This window comes from Penicillium maclennaniae, assembly GCF_028827695.1.
Source record: "Penicillium maclennaniae strain IBT 15551 chromosome Unknown utg000002l:1.0-2354659.0:1.0-2356205.0, whole genome shotgun sequence".
NCBI lineage: Eukaryota > Fungi > Ascomycota > Eurotiomycetes > Eurotiales > Aspergillaceae > Penicillium > Penicillium maclennaniae.
The window spans coordinates 619957-643164 of record NW_026623214.1 but is presented as its reverse complement, the minus strand read 5'-3'; the positions used below and the strand labels follow the sequence as shown (position 1 = coordinate 643164).

Below are 23208 nucleotides of genomic sequence, written 5' to 3'. Positions count from 1 at the left end.
ATTATATTATATCCGAAATAGGGCTATTTTATTTCTTAAAGGCTTCTAATATAGTATAATCTTAGATAGAGTCTAAATTTTCTTGTATTTATTTTACTTACCTTATTTATATATTAGCGTTTTATTATAATATCCTTATCTAACTTTCTTATATTAATAATTAGGATTTTCTTAACTTTATATTTCTCTTCGCTATTAACTATAATTAGAGATAACTATATATTATCTATAATTCATAATAAGAAGAGATCCACTACTATAAGCCTAATTAGTTTAATATAAAAGACTAAATATATATTTATAGGTATATTAAGCTTAATAATATATAATAATAATATATTTATAACTTTGTATTAAATATATAATTAGTCTAACTTCTTTAATAATTATTATATATATATATTCCGAAGGTTTAACTATACTTAGTTATCTTTTTTATAGGTAAGGGTAGCTTAGTATTATTAATTTATTTATTTCTTTTATAGCGCCTATACTAAAATAATAGTAACTTAAGTTTAGTTAGTAGCTTCTTATAGATAATTTATAAATATTTCGCTTACTTTTCTTAGTTATATTATAGTGTCCGATAACTAATTTAAATCATTTATTCTAATGAGATTCATATAATATTTATAAATAAAGAAAAAAAGAGAGGTCTTTATTAATATTATATTATAATTATTAATTATAGTAGCGACTATTAGTAAAAGCTTCTTTTAATTATTCTATATATAAGTAAAAACGATATATAATATCTATTTAATTTCTTAGTTAGCTCGCTCTATTATATTATTAGTCTATAAATAAAAGATAGTTAATAATTATTATTAAATTAATTATATTTTATATACTTTTTCCTAAAATATATTTATAAACTAAGGGCCGCGATTACTTATAATTATTAATAGGATATTATAATATATATAAAAATATAAGGAATATTATTACTATATCTTTTATTATTATATTATTTATTTTAATAAGAATTATACCCTTTATTAGTTAGTCTATACTTATATAATTTATTATTTTTATAGATTTAGATAATAATAAGCTAATAATAAAGTTTATTAATATTTTAGCCTAGATCTATTAGGGAATTAATAATAATCTTAATAGCTTATACTTTATATTATATTATATAAAGCTATATCTATAGATAATATAGTTCTATAAGAATTATTATATATCCTTTATTACTCTAAGCTAAAAGAATCGCTAAGATAATATTAAATATATTATATTTTATCAAAGATATATTATAATATAAGAATTATAGATCTTTTAGATAATATCTATTTATAAGGCCTTGTTATCTAAGATCTATATTTATTATTTAAAGTAAAGTAGCCCTTAATTATCTAAATAGTACTTTAATAGGCTTATCTTAATATTTATTTTAGCTATAATTTAACGGTCCCCCTTTAGTAAAATATAAAAGATTTATTAATATATTATATTAGAACTTCTTACTTTTATTTATTTTACTTATAGCTTTAGTTCTTTAAATAAAGGGATTTTTTTTTTAAAAATCTAGCTCTTTTTATACTTAGTTATTATTTATTTACCCTATCTAAACCAAGACTCTTTTAAGTAAGATTCGGAAATAATTTAATAGCCTTTTATTAGAGATACTTTTAGGTATATCTTAATTTTAATAAAAAAAATAAATTTAGCCTTATTATTAGCTTACCTAAATAATATTATAGGTTAAAGTTAAACTCTATTAAAAGGTTTACCTATCTTATTTACTATTTATTAAGAGATTATATCTTACTAAAGTGTTATAAGTTTTTATAGTCTATTATAATAATAAATTAAGGTATTATCTTTAGCTTTAGCCTTTATTCCTATAAGACTTATATAATAGTTAGTAGCTCCTTATTATAGATCTTATAGTTTAACTTCGTTAAGGATAACTTCTATAATAAATAGATATATAGTTATAAGTATTTATTAAGTCTATATTATAATAAGACTATCTTAGTAGCTTAGCTAGAGATATTAGCCTTAATTATTATTTTATAGCCCTCTTTAAAGTACGCTAGAATTAATATATTAATAAAAAAATCTTTTCGCTTTATAAAAGCCTATTAATAATTATTATCCTATTAAAATATAGTATTCTTTCTTATTAATTATATTAATAATACCGAAAGATTAGCGAAATATAATATAAATAGCTAATAGAAGTTTATAAATCTAATAAAGCTTTATATATCTTAAATAGACTTTAGCCTCTCTTATACTCTAATTATCTTTATCTTTTTTAGATTAATATAGATACTCTTTTTAGCTTAAATAATCAAACTAAGATATTCTACTAAGTTTTACTTAAATTCTAACTTTATAATATTATATTAGAGATCTATATTTATTAGCTTCTATAATATTTTACTAACTTTCTATTAATAATCTAATAGTGTTCCGTTAAAAAAAATAATTATATTATTCATATATATTAATATAAAGTTATCTTAGGTGCTCTTATAAGGTCTAATTAATATATCTTTAGAATACTACTAATATATCTATTAGCCTAAATAATATAATATTTTATTTATAAAGTTTATATTATATCTAAAAGGCTATTTTTTATTTCTCTCTTAGTTATATATAGATTTTATAAAAAGCTATAATAATATTAAGTTTTATAAATTATTAGGCTTAGTCTATATTCTATAATATCTTATAAATTAATAAGAGGGGATATTAATTTTTTCTTCTTCGCTTATTTAACTCCTTATAGTTAATATAGAATTATATATCTTTATTAGGCTTCTAAATTAATAAAATAAATATAATTACTAAGAATTAGCTTACTTATATAAAGTTCTTAAATAAGTCTATTAATATCTTTTATAAATAAAGTAATTCTGCCTTATTTATATTATAAAGGGATTTATATAATAATAACTCTTTAATAATACTTTAGTTATATTTTAAGGGAATTTCAAAATTAATCCTTAGTTAATAAAGTAATAATTTATTAGCTAGCTATTAGCTAAAGACTTTTAACTATTATTAATAAAATTTTAGTAGCTTATTCTTTAGGTTAATAGACCCTTTAGGTTAATAGACCCTTTAGGTTATAACGCTTTCTAAATATTATTTAGTAAAATCTTACTAATTTATATATATTTCTTATTAAATATATTTTATAAGAGCTCTTTAATTATTAATACTATAACCTATATAATATATAGTGCCTTCGCTTTAATAAGTCTAATTAGATAATTTATATAATTTTGATATCTTATTTATTCCCTAAATCTTATAAAGATATCTAAGTATCCCTTTTTAGTAAATAATATCTATTTATATTATATAGCTATAAGTCCCTAAATATTATATTATTATTCTATAGTCTAATAATATATATAAATACTTAGCCTTATTAGTAGCTATAGATATTAAGGTCAAAATATATAATATAAGTAATTTAGTACTAATTTAGTATTACTTTATTAAGAATTTATAGTTATATCTTAATATATAAGAGATAAAGTAATTAGACTAAAGGCTTATTTATTATAATATAGTAATAGTAATTATTATTAACTAAAGCTTATATAAATTAAATTTTACTTATTTTAGCGTTAACTAAGAATAACAATTTTTTTTTATTTTAGTAGCTTTTTAACCCCCTTTTACTTTTATTTATAGCTAAGAATAAAAGTTACTCTTTTTTCTAAATCTTTCTTTATAATTATATTATTATTATTTATAAGTATTATTTCGTTATTACTTATTAATTTAGCCTTATTTATATAAATATTATATTTCTTCTCTTTTTATACTAAACTAACTATAACTTATAAATAATTTAATTACTAAATAAATAAGAATATATATTTAGTAATATAATAGCTTAATCTATCATATTATAAGTATTTCTTTTTAGCTTACTATTTATTTAGCTTATTAAGATTTACTTACTAAGCTTATTTAGGGGTATCACTACTTAGTTATTAGATTTTTATATAGAATTTAGCGTAATTTATTATAAATATTAAAGTCTAATCTATATTATTATTTACTCTTAATAAGTATAAATAACTTATTCGCTTAGCTTTGTTAATATTAAGGGTATTTATATTTATATTAATTTTATATAGTCTTAAGATTAGTTCTAAAAAAATAATAAAAATACTATAATTTATAAATAAATTAATTATTATTTTATTAAGTGCCCTAAGAAAAATCTATCTCTTTATTTTATTATATTAATTTAAGATATTTATATCTATAAACTCCTTCTTTAGTTATAATAAGAACTTTAAAAATATTATTTTATTAGATTATTAAATCTAATATAACTATCTCGCTATATATATCTTAATATTTAGGTCTTTATAGATATTCTTAAGATAATTTAGTACTTAAGAGTCACCAATATCTTAATATAATTTTATAAATATTCTATTATTCTTTTAGGCGAGTTTCTTTAGCCTAAATAATATATATATAAATTAGTCCTAAGGCAAACTAATAGCTTATTTATTAATATTTAGTTCATTCTTAATTATTCGCTAAGTTAGCTAATTATTTCTATTATTACTGAATAAGATAAGGTCTGATATTTATATCTTTAATTAATAAGACTATATATTATATAGATAATCTGTTATTACTTTAGTAGCGATTTATAATAATATTATTTATTCTTTTATAGTTATTATTATAATAAATAAGATCTATTAATTTAGTATTATTTTAAAATATTAGATTTATTCTTCTTAAATAGTATCTTATTAGTTATATCGCTTTTATTTTTTATTTTATATAACCTAGGTCTACACTATTTATTATAATAATATCTATATTTATAATAGTAGGCTTATTACTTCTTAGTACTATATTATTGTTAGGGGTACCGCTTCGTAGGGAAAATAATTATATTTTATTAGTACTTCGTTAGTTTAATAATAGTCAATCGGAAGCTTTTTATATATAAAGGGCTAGAGTAAGACTTGGAATTAATCTGATTAGGCCACGAATTATATATAAAAAGCTCAAAGAAGGGATATTCCCTTCGTGCGATTATTATTATATTAATATACTAGGGTTACGTAGTTCACATAACCTATACTAAGTATAGGCTCGTGACACTTTATAGTTCTTACTATATCTAAAAGCTCCTAGATTTATAATAGTAGGTAACTATTCTTTACTAAAAGTCTATTTAGGGCCTAGTAATTAATATTTATATATTTTAAATTATTATATTTCTTTATAAATATTACTAAGAACCCCTTAAGGACTACTTAATAAATAACTAAGTCCTTAATTAAATAAATTTTAGATTTATTAGGTTTATTTATTCAATTTCTTAGCTAATAAGAAATAAGTATTAATATTTATTATATAGGTATTTTTAGTATTAATTTTATGTATAACTAAATATTTTAGAGAGAGGAATTTAGATAGTTCCGCGCGGAATATCTTATTATATCTTAATAAGATTTCCTATATATGTAAGTCGGAATACCTTAGTGCCTCTAATATTTTCTTTTTCTCTTATTTAGGAAAATTTCGAATAATAATAAACATTCCTTAGAATTATTATTTATCGGGCTATAAGGGGAAAGCTACCACGAAGCACTTCGTGGCCCCTTAAGTCCGTGGGATTAACCTTAGTCCGGCTAGGTTAGTCGGTGCCGAATAAAGGAAGAAGGTTAAAGGTCGTAGGATAGACTATAAGCAGATATAGCCTAAACGAAGGCAGAACTATAGTCCTAAGGATCAAAGGAAGAAGGTAGACATAACTTTGGAAAGTGGAAAATGACTTAATTCTATCTGCGAGGAAAGAAGGACGTATTTATAGGCTAGGATAGCCTAGAAATGACATCTAGAATAACATATTGTTGGGATATAAGGGGAAAGCTACCACGAAGCAGATCGTGGCCCCTTAAGTCCGTGGGATCAACCTTAGTCCGGCTGGGTCAGTCGGTGCCAGACAAAGGTAGAAAGTCAAAGGTCGTAGGATAGACTATAAGCAGATATAGCCTAAACGAAGGCAGAACCACAGTCCTAAGGATCAAAGGAAGAAGGTAGAGATGACTTTTGGAAAGTAGAACTGACTTCAGGAAAGTAGAACTGACTTCAGGAAAGTAGAACTGACTTCAGGAAAGTAGAACTGACTTGATTCTTTCTGCTAGAAAAGAAGGACATATTTATAGGCTAGAATAGCCTAGAAATGATGTCTAGAATGTCATACAAATACTAGGCAGCAACATAATAAAGGTGGCAAAGAAGGGAACCGAAGAAAAGCCAAAAGAATGATGTCAAGGATCGATGGTTTCAGCCACCCGAAAGCTTCCCCGCAGTATCAGGTTATGCATACCTAAAGGTGGACCATTTTATGGGAAAGTGGTCCGCCTATCCTTAAGGGGACTGAGGGTCGAAGTCTGTTCACCGAGGTTCGAAGACTATGGTCGAAGTCCGCGGGCAAGATATGCCCGAAAGCACCTCCGAAGGAACGGACCATTCATGCCTGAAGGCGGACCATTTACCTCTGAAGGAAAATGGTCCTGCCTATCATTCGGGAGAGGGCCGCGGACCAGAATCAGAAGTGGTCAAAATATCATTTTGATAGAAGGAAAAAATCTGGTCACGTGATCAATACAATCTGGTCTTATATGTTGAATATAAGGATAGATCTTTCTGTGTAGCATTGGTCTATATTCCAATAGATAATATATATTTACTTATAATTTTATTAACTTAGTTAATAATAGGGTTAATATTTTATAAGAAGTCTCTTCCGAGAATAAGATTAAAGTCTAAGAAGTCTAAAATCTATATTTTTAGGACTTCTCGCTAAGATCTAATTATAAGCGGAACCTTTAGTTTCGCCTATATATAGAGCTTTTTCTTATTTAAAAACTTAATTATACTAAGATTTATAGAGATTAGTAGCGATAGACTTTCTTTTAAGCGATTTATATTATTTAGGGATATAAATATATATAATATATTATTATTAAGTAAAGCGATTATAGTTAGAGATAAGAAGATCTTTCTAAGTATAATTAGGTAATAAAGGAGGGAATCGCTTAGGATATTTAGGTATATATGTAGGCGTTTTTTGTTAGGATCTCTCTTAATTAAATTTAGATAATTAAGTTTAGAGAAATTAGGTATATACAAAGTCTTATAGATATAATCAGCTAAGGCTTCGTATAAAGATACCTATATTAGTTTTTTAACTAGCTTTTCTTATCCTTATTCTTCTTTTTCTTTATGGCTAAATAATTATATTTATAGTGTCTCTTTTATTATAGTAGTAATAGATAATAGCAGAAAGGCCTTATACTTAGGTTAATATCGCGCTAAGATCTATCTTATCTAAGCCCGAATATTTGATTTATCCGGCTACTATTATTTCTTATTTAAATTTTTAAAATCTTTAAATAATATTTTATAAGATAGTTAGGCGATCTTATTCTTAATTCTCTGTCTAACACTTCTTTAGATTTATATTGATACCCTTTTATAAGAATTAAATTAAGATTAGCTTAAGAATATCTATTTTATAATTATATATAGCCTATTATAGGTTAATTATATATTTATAAAATAAATTTTATCTTCATCTTAAGTTTAAAAACTTATTTTATCGTATTTTAGATCTAAGATATTCTGAAAGCTTACGATTAATCTAATCCTTATAGGCTTACTAAGTAATAATTTTATCGCTATATCTTTCTATAACTTATTATATATATATACGCTAAATTTCGGTGTTATAATTAAGTAATTATTCGCTAATATAAATAACCTTAGAGCTTTTATCTAGCTTTATATCTATAAAAGTAATAATTTCGCAGAAATAATATTTATAATTATATAGATACTTTTATATAATATTAGACTTAACTATATCTTGATAGACCTTAATAAGATATATATTCTTTAAGACTATCTTCCGGATAGCCTTTTAAGCGCTATCAACTTAGAATTATATTAAATAATTAGCTTTAGAAGTATCCGGGGTATAAGCTAGTCCAATTTATATCTATTTAAGAATACTTATTAGCTATTAAAGTAGATCTTCCTAAATATATATATATATATATATATTTTATATATTAAAGTTTAGCCTTATAGAGATAAGTATTCTTAGCTAAAATATTCGCGGCCTATTTAATAAGTATTATTTAAATAAGTAAGCTTTTTTTAGGGCGATTATCTAAGCTTAATAAAATATTTATATATTATTTATTAATAATAAATAGAGTATATATTTAGTATTTAGAGTCATCGGATATATAAATTATAAGTCTTAAAGGGTATAATTAGATATAATTAGTTATAATTTAGTTATAAATATTTAAGAATATTAATATTTAAAGATATTTCTTATTAAGAATATTAATTTTCCTTAGGTTTTACTTCCTCTCTTAAGATAAGTCTTTCTTTTAGAGCTAAAAATATATGTATATATATTTTTTCCCTATCTCTATTGATATATATAACTATAATAGATATTAAAGATAAGTTTTCTCTAATTAATCTTTATTATTCATAGTCTTAATTAATAAGTTATTTTAGTACTAATTCTTTTAGTATATAACTTTCTTATATCACTAATTTATAGATATATACTCTTTATATTATTATAGATAACGCTTTATATTATTATAGATAACGAAATAAATAATTAAAGAGAACTTCGGATTCCTTTTAGTATTATATACAAGCGATCTTAATTAGTCGCTTAAGAAGGGATTATTTATAGGAATAGAGATATATCTAATATTAATATTTCCGTTCCTAGCTAACTATAAAAGGTTTAGCTAAATAAAAATATATTATTAAAGGAGATTCTAAAGGTAAAAAAGTATATTCTATTTAATAAATATATAAAGGAGTAGATATATAGTAGCTATATAAACTAATATATGTTCGCACAACAGAAAAAGTTAGGTAACGTAACCGTTTCCACCTAATAAGAAGGCCCTATTATCATACATTAAAATCATAGATATTTAATAGCGAGATATACTTTATATATAGCTTAAGATAATTATATTAGGCTTATAAGATATTAATATTCTTAGCCTTAATCCTTATCTTCTTCGCTAACTTTCATTTTACCTAATAAAGCCTATTAGATAAGCGCTTAATAAATTTATATACCTATATCTTATTAACTAATATTATTATATCTTTAGTGGCTTCGGTATCTCTCTTAATTATTATATTCGTACTTACTTTAACTATACGCGCGGTAGGTAGAACGTAAAGACTATTAAGCGTACTAATCTAGCTAATTAAATCTAGCTAATTAATATTATTTCTTATAAGGTATTAAGGCACTTAGTAATAATAATACGCTAAGAACAAGATAGCTAACCGTAAAGACACGCCTATAGCTAGGTTATAGGAATATCGAATTCGCGCGCTAGCGAGTTAATTTTGGCATCTTTTCGACTTCTAGTAGCTTTATAGGTGGCCTAGACACATTACTCAATAGCTATATATGAAGAATCTATAGTGGTAGTAGAATAATAATAGATATAAATAGCTTTAAGTTATATGTTAGGCTACAGGATTGCGTTGGGCCCCGCGGACCAACACCCGCAGCGGTGTGGATATGCCACGGGACTATTATAGCTAAGTCTTTATTAAAACAAATATAATTTAGCCTCTTTTAAGTTCCTAAATATATTTAAAAATATAAATTTTCTTATTAAAATACTTAATTTAATCTTTAATAATTTAGCTATTATTTTAGAGTTCTTTATAAGTTACTTAAAATTTAAATAAGTTTTTTAGAAGTAATTTATATTATAATAAATTAAGAGAGATTAACTCAGATTAATTTAGTTCTAAAATTAAATTAATAATATCTTTATACTAAAATATAATAATAGCCTTATATAATATAAATATATTATTATCTTTAATAATAATATAGAAATAAAAGATATAATTATTAATAAATATAATTCCTTAGGTAATTAATAAAAAAAGAATTAAAATTATAAAAATTTTATATATATAGGGTAAAAGGCCTATTAATTAGATAAAAAAGAATATTTAGGCTTAAGTCTAATATTAAAAGAAGTAAGACTAATTCTTACTAAGTCTAAGTTATCTGGAAACCCTCTTATTTTAAGTACGAATCGGGTCCGAGACTTACTTATTACACTGCGGGGTAAACCTTTACCGCTAGTCCTTGGTATTCCTTTACACTATAATTAAGTAATTTAGGCTATATATAAACTAAGTTTAGTTATTAGGTATACTAATTATAGTAATATAGATTATAAAGTTGACAAAATGATAATATTACTAAAGAATAAAATTATTATCACATTTTATAAATTATTTATAATACTTTTATCTATAATTTTATTAATTAAATATAAAATATAATTCTATAAGATTACCTTTGAATACTAGTATAGAAATTTAATAAATATAATATATATACATATAGAAATTATTTTTGGCCCCTATCAAAGATATTTTTAATTATATAAGAACCTTAAATATGTAGAAAGCCTTACCTTTACTTAAATATAAATCAATAAAATTAGCCTCCCTAACTATCTAAATACTATTTAGTAATAATATAAAGAATAGCTTGAGATATTTCTTTCATAGAACTTTATATCGTGTAATTATAATCTTCATAACTAAAATATATTATAAATTTTATTAATATATTTATCATTAGTTAATCTTTCCCTTCCTATCCCTAGCTTTCTATAGAAATATAAATACCTAATATAAAAAGACTAATCTATTAATCTAATTCTGATCATTAAAACAATGATATTTATTCTGAAAATTAATTTATATAGCTAATTCTTACTATTATTAAATACCTTCTAGGCCTCTAAGGAAAGAGATCTACGATTAAAGATATTATATATATTTCACTCATATTTATCAGCCATAATTATTATAGAACCTTCTATTTATATTATTTTAATTTTTAAAAAAAATTAGAGAGGAAGACTTAGTATATTATGTCCTATTTCCCTCAATTAATTTATTTAAAACTATAGTTGGAAAGACTACCTTACATTAAACTAAGCTAATATATTCATAACCCAAATTAAGAATAAAGGTATTAAAGTATCCAATTTTCTTAGAGAGAGTAATATTTCTCTATAGCTTTAGTATTACTATTTAATGTTTACTAATATCAGTAATATAGTAAATTTAGATACATATACAGATATAGCGATATATATAAAATTAAAATTATCAAGTAATTGAAAGTGGAAAAAGAATATTAGAAATTAGCTTATCTCAGTATAATTATAAAATATAGTTATCCTAACTACACTATAATTCCTACTAATAGATTAGCCTTTATAGCTAATAGATCTGAGAATAAATAAACAATAATTGATTAATTAGTTATTACAATAAATAGACCTATGTTATTAGTCTAGTATAACTTCTGATATTAGATTTATTCTTCCCAAGTAATAGCTTATTGATTATAGCGCTCTCTTTTTCTATTCTATATAGCCTAGGTCTATACTATTTATAATAGTAATATTTATACCTATAGTAATAGACTCGTCAATTTCTAGCACTATATTAATTTTAGGGGTAGCGTATTAGAAGATATACTATTTATTCTTCGCAAGCATTGTATTAGCTTAATAATATTCATTTATCTAATTAGAAGCTCTTTGTAGATAAAAGGCTAAAGTGAGACTTGGATTTAATCCAATAGGCTACGAACTATTCATGAAAAGTTAAAAAAGAGATATCCTATATATACGTTCATTGTATGAATATACTAAGGTTGCGTAGTTTATGTTACCTATAGCGGGTATCGGCCCGTGATACTGCTAATAAGGATCATGGGAAAATTAATTCTGTTCAATAAAAAAGAGTTAGAGGGGTTTTCACTAAAGTTTATCAGAGATAGTAATAACCTAGAAGGTATTCTCTATATTAAATAAGGGATAAATGAAATGATAAAGAATGTATTGTATAATATTATAGAGAAAGATTAAGGACAATCTCCTGAAGAAAAGAGAGAAATTTATAAAAGTAAAAGTAAGTTGAAAACGGGAAACTTCAATTACAAGATACAATAAAATTAAGAGTTTGTAGAACAAAGTAAATATAGGATATCCTATTAAGTAAGATAAAGGTTTAATATAAAGAGGATATAGAAATAAAAGTCTTTCTAAGAATATAAAATAGAATTGTTAGAGAGAAAGAAAACAAAGAATTAAATTTAGAAAGTAAGCTCCTTTTATATCTAACAAAAAGGAAGTTTCCTAGAAAGAAACGATATCTCCTTAAGAGACGAAAATCCTTTGAATACTCAATAATTAATATCCCTAAGTAAGCTCAGCCTCGCCTAACTAGTCTATGAGGCTTGCTCTAAGGTAACCTCCTATATAGTGTTACTATTATATACAAACAACCTAGCTAGAATAAGATAACTCTCCCGGTGTAACAGTTTTCCTTAAAAAACGTAAAGATATTCACGCCATGGTACTGCTCTTTCTCCTCCAGAGTCATTAGCCAGAATATAATTCATTTGCTCTAGCAGAATAACAATATTTCATGGTTCCATTATTTTGAACTAGCAATTGAAAAAAAAAGAAAAATGAAAGAGTTGAAAACACAGTAAGTAGGCTCGCGAGTTCCATTCCTTGTCCTGGCCTTTACTCTCCCACGCCGCTCGTGCGTCTACAGATCGACATGGGATGTCGGTACGGAGTACAGCTCCTAAGACACTTCTCAAGACAAATAGTGAGAGACGACTTAGGTTTGGATGATCACACTCTTACGGCCCATTGCCTCATCCACATGGAAGCCGAAGACGAGCCGGTAAAGATCTCGCAGCCACGAGTACTGTCCGCTTTGCACCATTGCTTGACAGGCGTGTGCAACCTCGATGGCGCTGACGCGAGCCTGGTAGCCAGCGTTTCTGAAGGCGGGATCAAACGACACTAGCTTCCGATAGTTCTTCAACAGCGATGTTTGCCACGGGATCAAGCCGAAGGCATCCGAGGGGAGCGATTTTACAAACGAGGACAAATTCTGCGGACCGCCGCGCTGATACCCACTATCGATAGCAGCCTTTGTGATGAGCACTTTCAGCCGGGTGAAGTTGGGATCTTCGGATATGGTTGTCACAGAGTTGGCAGACGAAGCGGTCTGTCCAGATGACCGAGACTTCTCCGATATACTCGATGCACTTGAGGGCCATTTAGAATGCGAGGAGTGAGAGGCATGACCATTTCCATGCCCAAGGACGAGGATGTTTGGGACTGGTGCTTCATCAGGAGAGACAGTAGCCGTGTCTTCGAAGATCGTCGTTGGCGTCTCAGGGTTTCCAACTTGGCCCAGCGCGTCATCCGCGAGCTCAAGTTCGGCCTGCTGGGTCGCCTGCTGGAATGCTTGGGCAAATGTCGTTTGGCTGGGTCGTGGTGTTCCTCGGTCCGAACTACGCATGTTATGCAGAGTCCAGCCCTCACGGAAGATGTCACAAAGCTCCCAGCAGGCCTGCACCGCAGACCCCAGAATTTCCTCATCCAAGACTTTCCCTTCTCGCTTACTTTGGCGCATACTAAAGAGCATCTCGGCCAGTGTCCAGCAGGCGCTAAGTAGAGAATCGGTCTCGGTCAAACGCACTCGTTGTTTCATGAGGCGATGACACAGGGTTATATAGAAATCCAACGTCCGTTCTCGAAAAGCATCCGGGAGATTGCGGTCGTGCGTATTGAAGAGGTGATTATTGAGTTCGAAGCTTACCCGTAGAACCGAGTCTGCGAGATCGTTGTCATACACGCGGACTTCGAACAGAGCCTGACAGAAGTCTCGACAGAGATCGAGAGTCGGGTTGACTTGGGGTGTGTAATCCTCATCGCGCGTGTCATACAACTTTTGACAAAGCCTCCAGCAGGACCTCCAAGCATCCTCCTGGACGTCGTCCTCGTGCGACCGGGAGACCCGTTCTCGATTTATATAACTTAGACTAGCCAGAGTGTTACACAATGTCCAGCATTCTGTCAGAGCTGCTCGCAATGCATTGATTTCAATAGCTTTATGCCCGAAATTGCCTACGGACGAGTCAGCTCATTTGCCTCAGTGGAAATAAGTATCTCTGTACGGAGTCCAAGATCGGATTACCTTCTGGAATATCTAAGAGAACTGTTAGCGGTCTTTAAGATGAAAATCAATGCCGAGCTGGATACCTTCTAAACTGCTTGAACGCGTACGTCGTTCCGAATCCTCAAATTCATGTCGCGTCTGTGCACGGGGTGTTGCCCTTTCAGACCAATCCTTTGCAGGCGTGACGTTGGTCGATAAAGGTGGCGGTGATATGGGACTGTTCCCGACCTTTGCAACGTCCACCGGTTTAGTACCGACACCCTTCACGCTCCAGGTTTGGTGAGTGGGGGGGTTGGAAGTACCTTCCTGGACCTTTCTGGCAGCTCTATTGATTGTATATGTCCCGAGCCCGTCGCAAGCGATTCCTCCCCGTCGCACACCTCATCAGCTTGCATATCTGCCTGATTCTGGACAATTAGCTCCATGCGCCCAAGTATAAAGTAGAATAGAAGGATCGTACAAAGTCCCCAAATCCCGGCGGCGCATGGATGACCGACTGAGGAGGTTCATCCTCGTCGGATCTGTTGGTGATCTCAACTTGCTGCATGTATTCAGTTTGGATCTGATCAGGTTAGCCACCGAATCGGGCAAGAGGCATATTCGCAGATTCTACGACGAATCCCATCGTGCGTACCGTCAATCCAGACTGCGACACAGCAGTTTGGCGAATCGACACCGCCGAAGTATCCACGGTCTCCGCATCTTGTTTGTTGGGGGAGGTTTGCGCTTCTGTTGCGCCCAGCGGATCAGAAGCTGAGGTCGAGTAATTCGAATTCCTCGCACTCGGAAAAGGGGACCCTTCGAGAGACCTGTATATGAATGAGCAACAGTGACTCCCGAGGCGCGATCTCATCTTACATGTGGTCGGATCCAGCATACGGACTGGAAGTATCTTGATACGATAGTATAGACAACGGCGACCTGACGGCCATCATGGCCGTGCTCGTATGTAGGTGTTGCGGAATAGTTGAAAAGAGAAATGAGAATGTCCCCGCGCAGATGGGAGGAGCTCAGACCTACCGAGTTAACCCAACAGCTCGGGGCACCGGTCAGTTGGTTCCAACGGAGCTTTGCGATACGTGGGCTCCTCTCGACATCCCCGAGGCACACGGAGCTAGGCGCCTGGGGCGTGATGAGCACACATCCTGCCCCCCCTTGGCCACTCTTATGTTGCCCAGCGGACCCCGACTAATCCCTTCGAGGCCGCTGGGCGCTTGCGCTCCCAACGCCAATCGGCGACACTTATCGATGCAAGATTCCCCAGACTTATCTTCAAGTTGAGGATGGGAGATTTGGATTTACAAAAAGCGGTCTGGTGCCCTGAATTTGGCAATTGTTCTCTACCGAAAAAACCATAAACGCCAGTTCCTGTGTCGTGTGTAACGCCACCCTAAATGCTTGTCGGCGAGAATGACAACCACAATCTCGCTCCAAGAAAATCAAATCTTTGAACTTTAAAAGAGACGGCCCTCCAAAGAAAACGAAGCAACCTCCAGCACACTGTTTTCACTCAGTCGCGACCGAGTCGCAACGACGCATGGTCCCCGATGGCTCCCGCACTTCTCTCGTCCTCCCTCCGACACTGTATGTAGAATCAGGCGAAAGGAAGATTGAGTATGTGCGCTAGGGGTGGAGGTGTGCATGAGGCAGAGCGTATTTGAATCTCCCATCCATACATATGATTAGATCGTATGTAAAGAGTCACGAAAGAAGCAAATGCGCCAATTAAACTTGAGCTTTGGCCCGATCCTTCTCAGCAGAGTTATACCTGGAAAGCTTGTCAGTCTGATCCTCAAACGGCTTGCAAACGCTAAGAGCTGCGATTGCATGGATGCTTACCGAAGGAGCTTCTCGATGAGATCCACGTGTGTCATAATCATTCTGCGGCAGCAGTATCGCCGGCAGCCAAGTTGGTCCATGGCATCACTGATAGAAACTGTCAGAATATGGCGCGCAGAGACCAGGACTCTCCACATACCCATCAGGTACACCTTCATCCAGCAGTTGCAGGTAACGCTCCCACAGGTCACCGACGACCTAGTCCCTTATTCAGCGAGAATTCGAGCTGTACTTAAGTTGACCACATACCTTTCCACAGGAGAAGCAGCGCACGGGGATAATCATTGTGCCCGAAAGTGGGGGTGAAAAATGTGGAATTGGAAAGCTGTCGAGATGAAGCCTCTCAAACTTTTTCCGCGACAGCGGTCAATGGAGCCATTCATTTTCTGCCACTCGTCTCCGCCTAGATTTTCCTCCCGCGAAAAAAAAAAGATATGCTGCTATTTGTCTTGGCCAATCTAACTCAGTCGTCTGCACGAGACTTCGCGTAGGACAGACTCGCTCTGACCCATCATCATCAGCTTACAGCCCGAGGGCCTACCTGGTAAACTGAAAGATCACTACAATGGCTGATTTCCAGTCGACAAAGCACCAAAAACGCTCTCGGGGCAGTGATGCCGCCGAAAAAGTATTGCGACCCAGTGATGACCGAAACAAACGGCGCCGAACCTCTGAAGCCAATGACGCCCCTATGAACCAGCTTGCAATTTCGTCCAGTAGCAGTATCATGTCGCAAGAGACGGAAAAGCGGAAAGGCTCTGCACCATGGTCATTCTCGCGCCCAGTCGGTGGCCGCTACAGCAATCTGGATCCCATTTTGACTGCGGATGAAGCGTGAGTGGTGCTATTATTTTACATCTTGAGGTTCAGAAGCGTCTATGCTAAATTGCGCATTATAGGTATCTATTCGTGGGACTCGATACGTCCGTCCAAGTTTTCTCCACCTCAACGTCTCGTCTGTTGCGTACCCTCCAGATGGAAGCCGGCCAAAAAGTGATCGGGTTCAAATTGTGCCCTGTTGACGGAAGCATTCTATACATTTTCACCTCCGGTTTCGTGACCAAGTGGAACTGGGAAGAAGGCAAACGACACGGCCGCTGGGGGACACTTTCCTCGAATGTCTCGGTTGATTTACCCCCAGTTAAGAGCCCGGAGCATTCTACGACTTATGTCTCCATTGGAATCCAAAAGGATGGAAAGCGAGAAATCTCGATCAATGCCCTGAATGAGAAAAAGCCTATGGGCACCACTATTCTTCGGACCAACGAAAACCTGAATACCATCAAGACCGCGCATGAGGGACGAGTCATCTTTTCTTGTGATGGAACCCATATTTTCCTGGGCACCACAACCAAGTCTGAACTCGAAATCCTGGAATCTGCCCAGTATGTTTGGAGAGAGGCCACGCTTCCGACTACCGCCATCAGTCTTGACCTGCGGGAAAGCTTTTCTACAAAAGGCCCAGAGGCGGTTGATCTGGTCGTTGGAGAAAGCGGAGGGTCTATTGTGGTCTACCAAGACATCTTGAATTCCCTTTTTGGGCATGCAGACAAGAAAGTCTCTCCCAGAAAGCTGCACTGGCATCGAGGCCCTGTTAGTACGGTGCGATGGTCCATGGATGGTACGTTTCAATTCCATTAGCTCGGAAAATTTTGATTCTAACCAGAATTTCGCAGGTAATTACATTATCTCGGGTGGCCAGGAATCGGTCTTGGTTCTGTGGCAGTTAGATACTGGTAGGAAGCAGTTCCTTCCCCATCTTTCCTCTCCTATTTGCAATGTTATTGTTTCTCCAAGTGGCAATTCCTACGTTGTGAAGCTGGCCGACAACTCGATCATGATTATGTCCGCGAGAGAAGTGCAGCCTTCCGCTATGGTGACCGGACTGCAGCTAGCTTTGGAGATTGGAGGCCACAAAGACCCTTCCTCGAGAAAGCCATTTGGTGCTGTTGCGGCATTGCACCCGCAGCACCCTGAGCGCCTTCTTGTCGCCGTGCCTGCTTCTCACTCCAACAATCAAGGCTCTCAACGATCAAATGCTGCTGTGCTACAAACGTTTGACATTCGTGCGAACAGTCACATTTCTCGCCAAGCCTTAGCACGAACTAACACCACGACATTGAATGTCAGCCCTGAAGGGTCTCCGATAGTTGCACCTGATGTTCGGCTCATGGATATCATGCACGATGGAAAGTGGTTAGCTACTGTTGACACTTGGACCCCGCATCCTCGGGATATCGAAGCCGTTGCCTCTAGTGGCTCGGCATCTTTGCGATCGGAATCTTTCCTCAAATTTTGGAAGTGGAACGCTTCTTCTGATATGTGGGAGTTGGTGACAAGGATTGACGCGCCTCATTTCTCTGAAAACCGCTCATCAACCGTTCTCGGCTTGGCGGCTCGTCCATACTCTCATGAATTTGTGACACTTGGAAATGATTCTATACTCCGCTTTTGGCACCAAACTACTAGACACCGCGGTGGCCTGAAAACAGACCCCGCGGAGCCACATCTGGATACCTGGAAGTGCCGGAGCTCCCTTGACTTGACGGGATGCCTCGATAATGCAGATGTGCAATTACCGTCGGCTTCTGTCAGCTTCTCCGAAGATGGCTCTGTTCTGGCTGTCTGCTTGCCATCGAATTCGGACTCCAATGACGGTCTTGTTCTACTTATTAACGCCCAAAATTGCACAATTCATTATCGACGAACGGGGGTTTTCTTTAAGAAACCCTGCTCGGTCCGATTCCTTGGAAGATATTTGATCGTTGCCGCCACGGGATCCATTTCAGTCTGGGATACCGTTGATGACGTCGTCAAGCCCATACAGCTCTCTGATTTCTTCACGACTGATACATGGAGCCCTCTCCTGGCGGTAAACCCTAGGACCCAGTCCTTTGCAATCGCTACCCGAGGCACAGACAGTAGCTCAAACAACTCGCATAAGAAACGTCGCAAACTCCGGTTCCACATCAAGATTTACGATCTCCCTTCTCTGGATTTAGTCTTCCAAGAGAACCTTGGAAGCTGCCCTGTTGGTCTCCTTTCCGATGCATACTCCGGCGACTACATCGTCGTGGATGCTACGGCCAGCGTTCAGCGACTTGGCTGCTTGGACAAGGCATCCCAGAAGAGCCTGCAGCCTCACGAAGTGACCAGTCATCTTAACTCGGGGCTGGCAAGTATCTTCAGCCGCGGTCAAGAGACTATCACTGCTCAGGTTATCGACGAGGACATCTCGGCTGGTCAAAGCAAGGGACTGGCCGGTGTGTTCGGTGAAACCCCTTCCTTCTCCTTGCCCTCTATTAGTGTTCTTTTCAGGAACGTGGTTCAGACCCTCGGCTCCAGCTAGACTGGAGTGTTTGAAAAGGTACAGGGATGTTGATGCCAATGTACATGTTTTTTGGGACAGTGTATTTATATGAATTAAAAGATCTCCTGAAGTCGACATTTGAATCAGATATGGCCGATGTGATGAGCAGTAGTGTCATTAGTGTTGGGATTTATCTTGATCGGGATTTTAATTGGCCTTTGGCCAAAGTACTCAAATACAGACTTTCTGGACACTTTCACATTTGCTGTAACGTCAAGAGGAGCAATGCTTTTCTTCCATGAACGTGCGACAAATAGTCATCCAGTTCGTGGTCTTCATCAATTGGAAAATAAGAGTCGTTCTCGTGCTCATCCTTATCCACACCCTCAATCTTGCTGATGACCGCGTAGGGGTACTTCGCGGCGGTCAATTGTCTTATTTCTTCCACAGACCGCGTTGCTAGTTTTTCGGCCCAATTTTTGGTCGAGATTTCCGGTATCTGGCTGTGTGGACTGATCTGGAGATAAATGAGGCTATGGAGTAATGTGGTATGTAGCATTGGATCCATATACTCAAAAGCGTTACCCGCCCCGTGCTGTGTATTAGCAGAAAAGGATGATGGATCGTTAGCTGCCTGTAGCAAAGAGGGATCAATCTGCATATCACCAATTTCGCTGGCGCTGATCGGGGCGCTTGCAAGTGCTTGGGATGCGAGGGTGCTAATCCCATTATTGATCCCGTTGCCAAGAATGTTGCCCACTTGGGGGCTATTTGATGTCGCATTTCGCGAATCGGCGCGTGGCCTAGATCTCTTGCGAGCAGGATCTCGTTTTGTTTGATCATCACGGAGACGCTTCATCACATCACGACAGAGAACTTCCAGGGCTTTTAAGCGGTTTGTGTGCTCTGGGTCGGCTACTCCTGGTTCAAGGATCCGCTGAAGCAATGATGAGTTGCGAATCCACTGTGCTTTGAGTTCCTGCCAGTGTTCGTCGCCTGCCTCAAGCTTGCTGGTGAAATGGTCTGCTTTGAGAGTACCATAGAAGGCATTCCGAATTTGGCGACTTTCCTCCGGGTTGACACCCAATACATTCTTCGCCTCGGCGATGGTCATTCGCCGCTCTAACGTTCTCATCCGTTTTGTGACATCCATACAGACAACGTCCAAGGCCAGAGCTTTCGCGTCGCGCTGGTTGGGTTCGGAATTGAAGACCTGCTGGAGATGAGGAGACTCATGGATTAATTTGTCCTTCGCCGCTTGCCATCTTTCTGGGCCAGCTATGGTTTTCTTGATGAAACCCGCTTCCTCGCATATCTTTTGGAAATGATCTCTGAGTTGACGATACAAATTGTTGTCCAGGTTTAAATACTGTTTACTCTCGTCGATCGTGGTTTCTGAAGGGAAGCGAGGAGGCCCAGGCGGATCGGCTGGCAGTCCAGCCCACCCGCGAGTGCGTCGTCGACGCTTTCGGGAAGCCCAACGCTCGGCACTCTCTGATTTCAAGTGATCCAGGCGCTCTTTGCGCTTTGCCATGACCTCTGGGGACAAGGCGGGCGACGTCGGGCCTTCGGGGGCAGCAGACAGATCAGATTCGGGGGGAAGAGTATCGACGGCATCAAAGCCTTCATCCTGCTTGTAAACTTCCTGCTGCAATGCAAGAAGACCTTCGTCCTCGGGCTGTTGGGCTCCGGCTCCGGCATGGGATTCTGTCTTCATGCCATTGGGGACGCGAAGCAGCCAGCGGTTCTTCGCGCGCACACGCATTAACTCACGTTCCTTGATCTCGAAGCCTTCATCGTTGAGGAGGCGAAGCATATCACGTTGGTTCGTGTTCCGTTCCCAAAGCTCTTTGACCCGGGCAACCAACTCGACATTTTTGTGGGCTGGGTTTTGTTTGGATGGAAATCCCCATCGCTTGAATTGAGTTTGATATGCGCGCTTGCTAGAAACGGCTTAGAATTAGCATTTTGAGGTGCGATGGCGCGATTCCGGGAGATTCAATATCAAATGAAAGCTCGGGGAGCTTACCTTGGTGCAAATTGATAAGCGTTTCTCATATACTCCATAATCTCCTCCAAAGGTTTTTTGTCTTGGATGTAGAGCTGGTAGCAAATGTCTCTTTTGCCAGCCCAGTCGTAGACCATAGCGGTGGACGCGCTCCTCCGAATGGAGGCGCGTCTGGGCTGAAAAAGATCCCGAGAACACGTAAGAAACAGAGCTGTCTTATCAGACGTTTGTTGTCGCTGCTGTGCGCCGTAGCGTAGACAAAAGCGAATACGACGGCTGTGCAGAGCGACAAGTATGGCATTTAACGATCACGTGCCCTCACAGCCTCCCAGAGTTTGGATACGAGCGCCCTACCGATGAGATACGATGCTTTTCTTTTTCTCTTTACAATGATGATAATATTCCACTGAAAACACTAAATTCACCCAAGGATATTCTAAGCGCCAGAGTCTTACGCCAAAATGTGCGATCGAAGAAACCCCTCCTAAGATTTGCAAAAACAGAAACTAGATGGCTCAATGATTGGACTATGAACACGGATGGTCCGCTGAGGAAAGAAACCAGCTCAGCTAGTCTTCCGAAGCTTGCGACGAATCTTGAAAATGCGTGTCCGAAGCCACGTCATGAAGAGCATCCAGGTGTTTTTCGACTGTGATTTCCACGAGGTCGGTCGTTGCTGATCACGTACTCCCGGCCGCTTCGTTTCTTTCGATGGTGAAGATTTCTCCGAAAGAATCTCGTTAGGTTGGATAGGCGGGGACTCCGGGCCATCTGACTGCTTGCGCTTCACGCGACGCCAGATTTGCTTGTCTTCGGCTTTGTTCTGTTGTTTTTCAAGTCGACGAGCCTTGGCTGCTTCCTTCTCTTCGAATGCCTGCCGGGCAGCTTGAATGGCAGCTGCTCGGGATACTGGGTCTGTGCTGGTCCGGGTGCGAGAGCGAAAAACGAAGTCAAGAGAGGACCGAGAGATCGGAGAAGCGGTATCCAAAGTACTTCCATTATCACGGGCATAGCCAAAGGAGGGCCGGCCGGCCACATTGGTTTGCGATAAGTTGGGAATTCCCTGGATCAAAACGTCACTTTCAATCTGCAAGGAAAGCCGCGGAACGGGCCCCGATGCAGCGCGAGTGGGCCGATGTGTTTCCAGGCTTGCCAGGGTTCGTGATTCAACTTCCGGGCTTTCATTCTCTTGTTCGTTCTCATTCTCAGGAGTTTGATATGATTGACTCAGTGGCGGTGTGTAGGCGCGGGGCGTGGGACGCAAAGGATGCACATATTGTGAACCCCGTCTACTACCACTCGAGGTAGTCCCTGATGAAAATTGAGACGTCCCACTGGTGGACCGATTGTGAAAGCCGGAGGGCGTTCTGCGGAAGGCTACCCCGGTCAGCGAGTCGCTGGGGCGCCGATCCCGATCGAGATTCATGTAAATTCCCAGTCCCTCCTGCTCGGTTGATGAACGAGACAGATCAATGGATGTTGACGGCGCCTCATCACGCGACATCTTCCGGAGCATCGGTTTGAGATGTACTTTGGGCTTGATATGTTTGCTTTTCTGCGACCCATGGTCGTGGCCATCAGGAGATTCATCCAGCTCCGTGGGAGACATCAAGTGAGTGGACTCGACAGTCCAAGATGGTTCACTCGAGGTCATATTTGGTGTGGTCTTCGAGCGGACCGGCCCGCGTCTATCCTCTGGGGCTTGGATAGGCTCGGAGGATTCCGAGAATAGAGACGGCTCGTGTGAGGCATCTGCTTCCAAAGGTGAAAGGGCCGGTCCGGAGTTCTCGGAAGTCCATCGGCCTTCCGTGCCCGCTTGAGTAGCGGAGCGCATCTCTTTTATGTAGCGTAAAGAAGACGTGGAGTCACGAGACATGCGACCCTTCGAAACTTGGAAGACCGGCTCCCGGGCATAGTGACTGTCGGTGCGCGCCATGGTAAT

At 36.1% G+C, this 23208-nt stretch overlaps 5 protein-coding genes across 5 annotated transcripts; 1 reads left to right on the top strand and 4 right to left on the bottom strand.

The window, feature by feature from the left end:
• Positions 1–12756: 12756 nt before the first annotated feature.
• N7477_001463 (uncharacterized protein) lies at positions 12757–15041 on the bottom strand (the record flags this gene model as incomplete). Its single annotated transcript, XM_056963126.1, has 7 exons — positions 12757–14057; positions 14128–14139; positions 14193–14434; positions 14488–14510; positions 14570–14671; positions 14744–14918; positions 14968–15041. 7 exons carry the CDS (start codon positions 15039–15041, stop codon positions 12757–12759), a joined length of 1929 nt encoding a protein of 642 aa, XP_056826045.1.
• A 793-nt stretch (positions 15042–15834) lies between these two features.
• N7477_001462 (DNA-directed RNA polymerase core subunit RPB10) lies at positions 15835–16233 on the bottom strand (the record flags this gene model as incomplete). The annotated part of the gene is made up of 4 exons (XM_056963125.1): positions 15835–15877; positions 15949–16035; positions 16088–16146; positions 16198–16233. The coding sequence occupies 4 exons, from the start codon at positions 16231–16233 to the stop codon at positions 15835–15837; spliced, it is 225 nt and encodes a 74-aa protein (XP_056826044.1).
• A 280-nt stretch (positions 16234–16513) lies between these two features.
• N7477_001461 (WD repeat protein) lies at positions 16514–19297 on the top strand (the record flags this gene model as incomplete). The annotated part of the gene is made up of 3 exons (XM_056963124.1): positions 16514–16782; positions 16848–17569; positions 17625–19297. 3 exons carry the CDS (start codon positions 16514–16516, stop codon positions 19295–19297), a joined length of 2664 nt encoding a protein of 887 aa, XP_056826043.1.
• A 217-nt stretch (positions 19298–19514) lies between these two features.
• On the bottom strand, positions 19515–21403 carry N7477_001460 (Clr5 domain-containing protein; the record flags this gene model as incomplete). Its single annotated transcript, XM_056963123.1, has 2 exons — positions 19515–21201; positions 21288–21403. The coding sequence occupies 2 exons, from the start codon at positions 21401–21403 to the stop codon at positions 19515–19517; spliced, it is 1803 nt and encodes a 600-aa protein (XP_056826042.1).
• Positions 21404–21831: 428 nt separating this feature from the next.
• Positions 21832–23202, bottom strand: N7477_001459 (uncharacterized protein; the record flags this gene model as incomplete). Its single annotated transcript, XM_056963122.1, has 1 exon — positions 21832–23202. The coding sequence occupies one exon, from the start codon at positions 23200–23202 to the stop codon at positions 21832–21834; it is 1371 nt and encodes a 456-aa protein (XP_056826041.1).
• Positions 23203–23208: the final 6 nt, after the last annotated feature.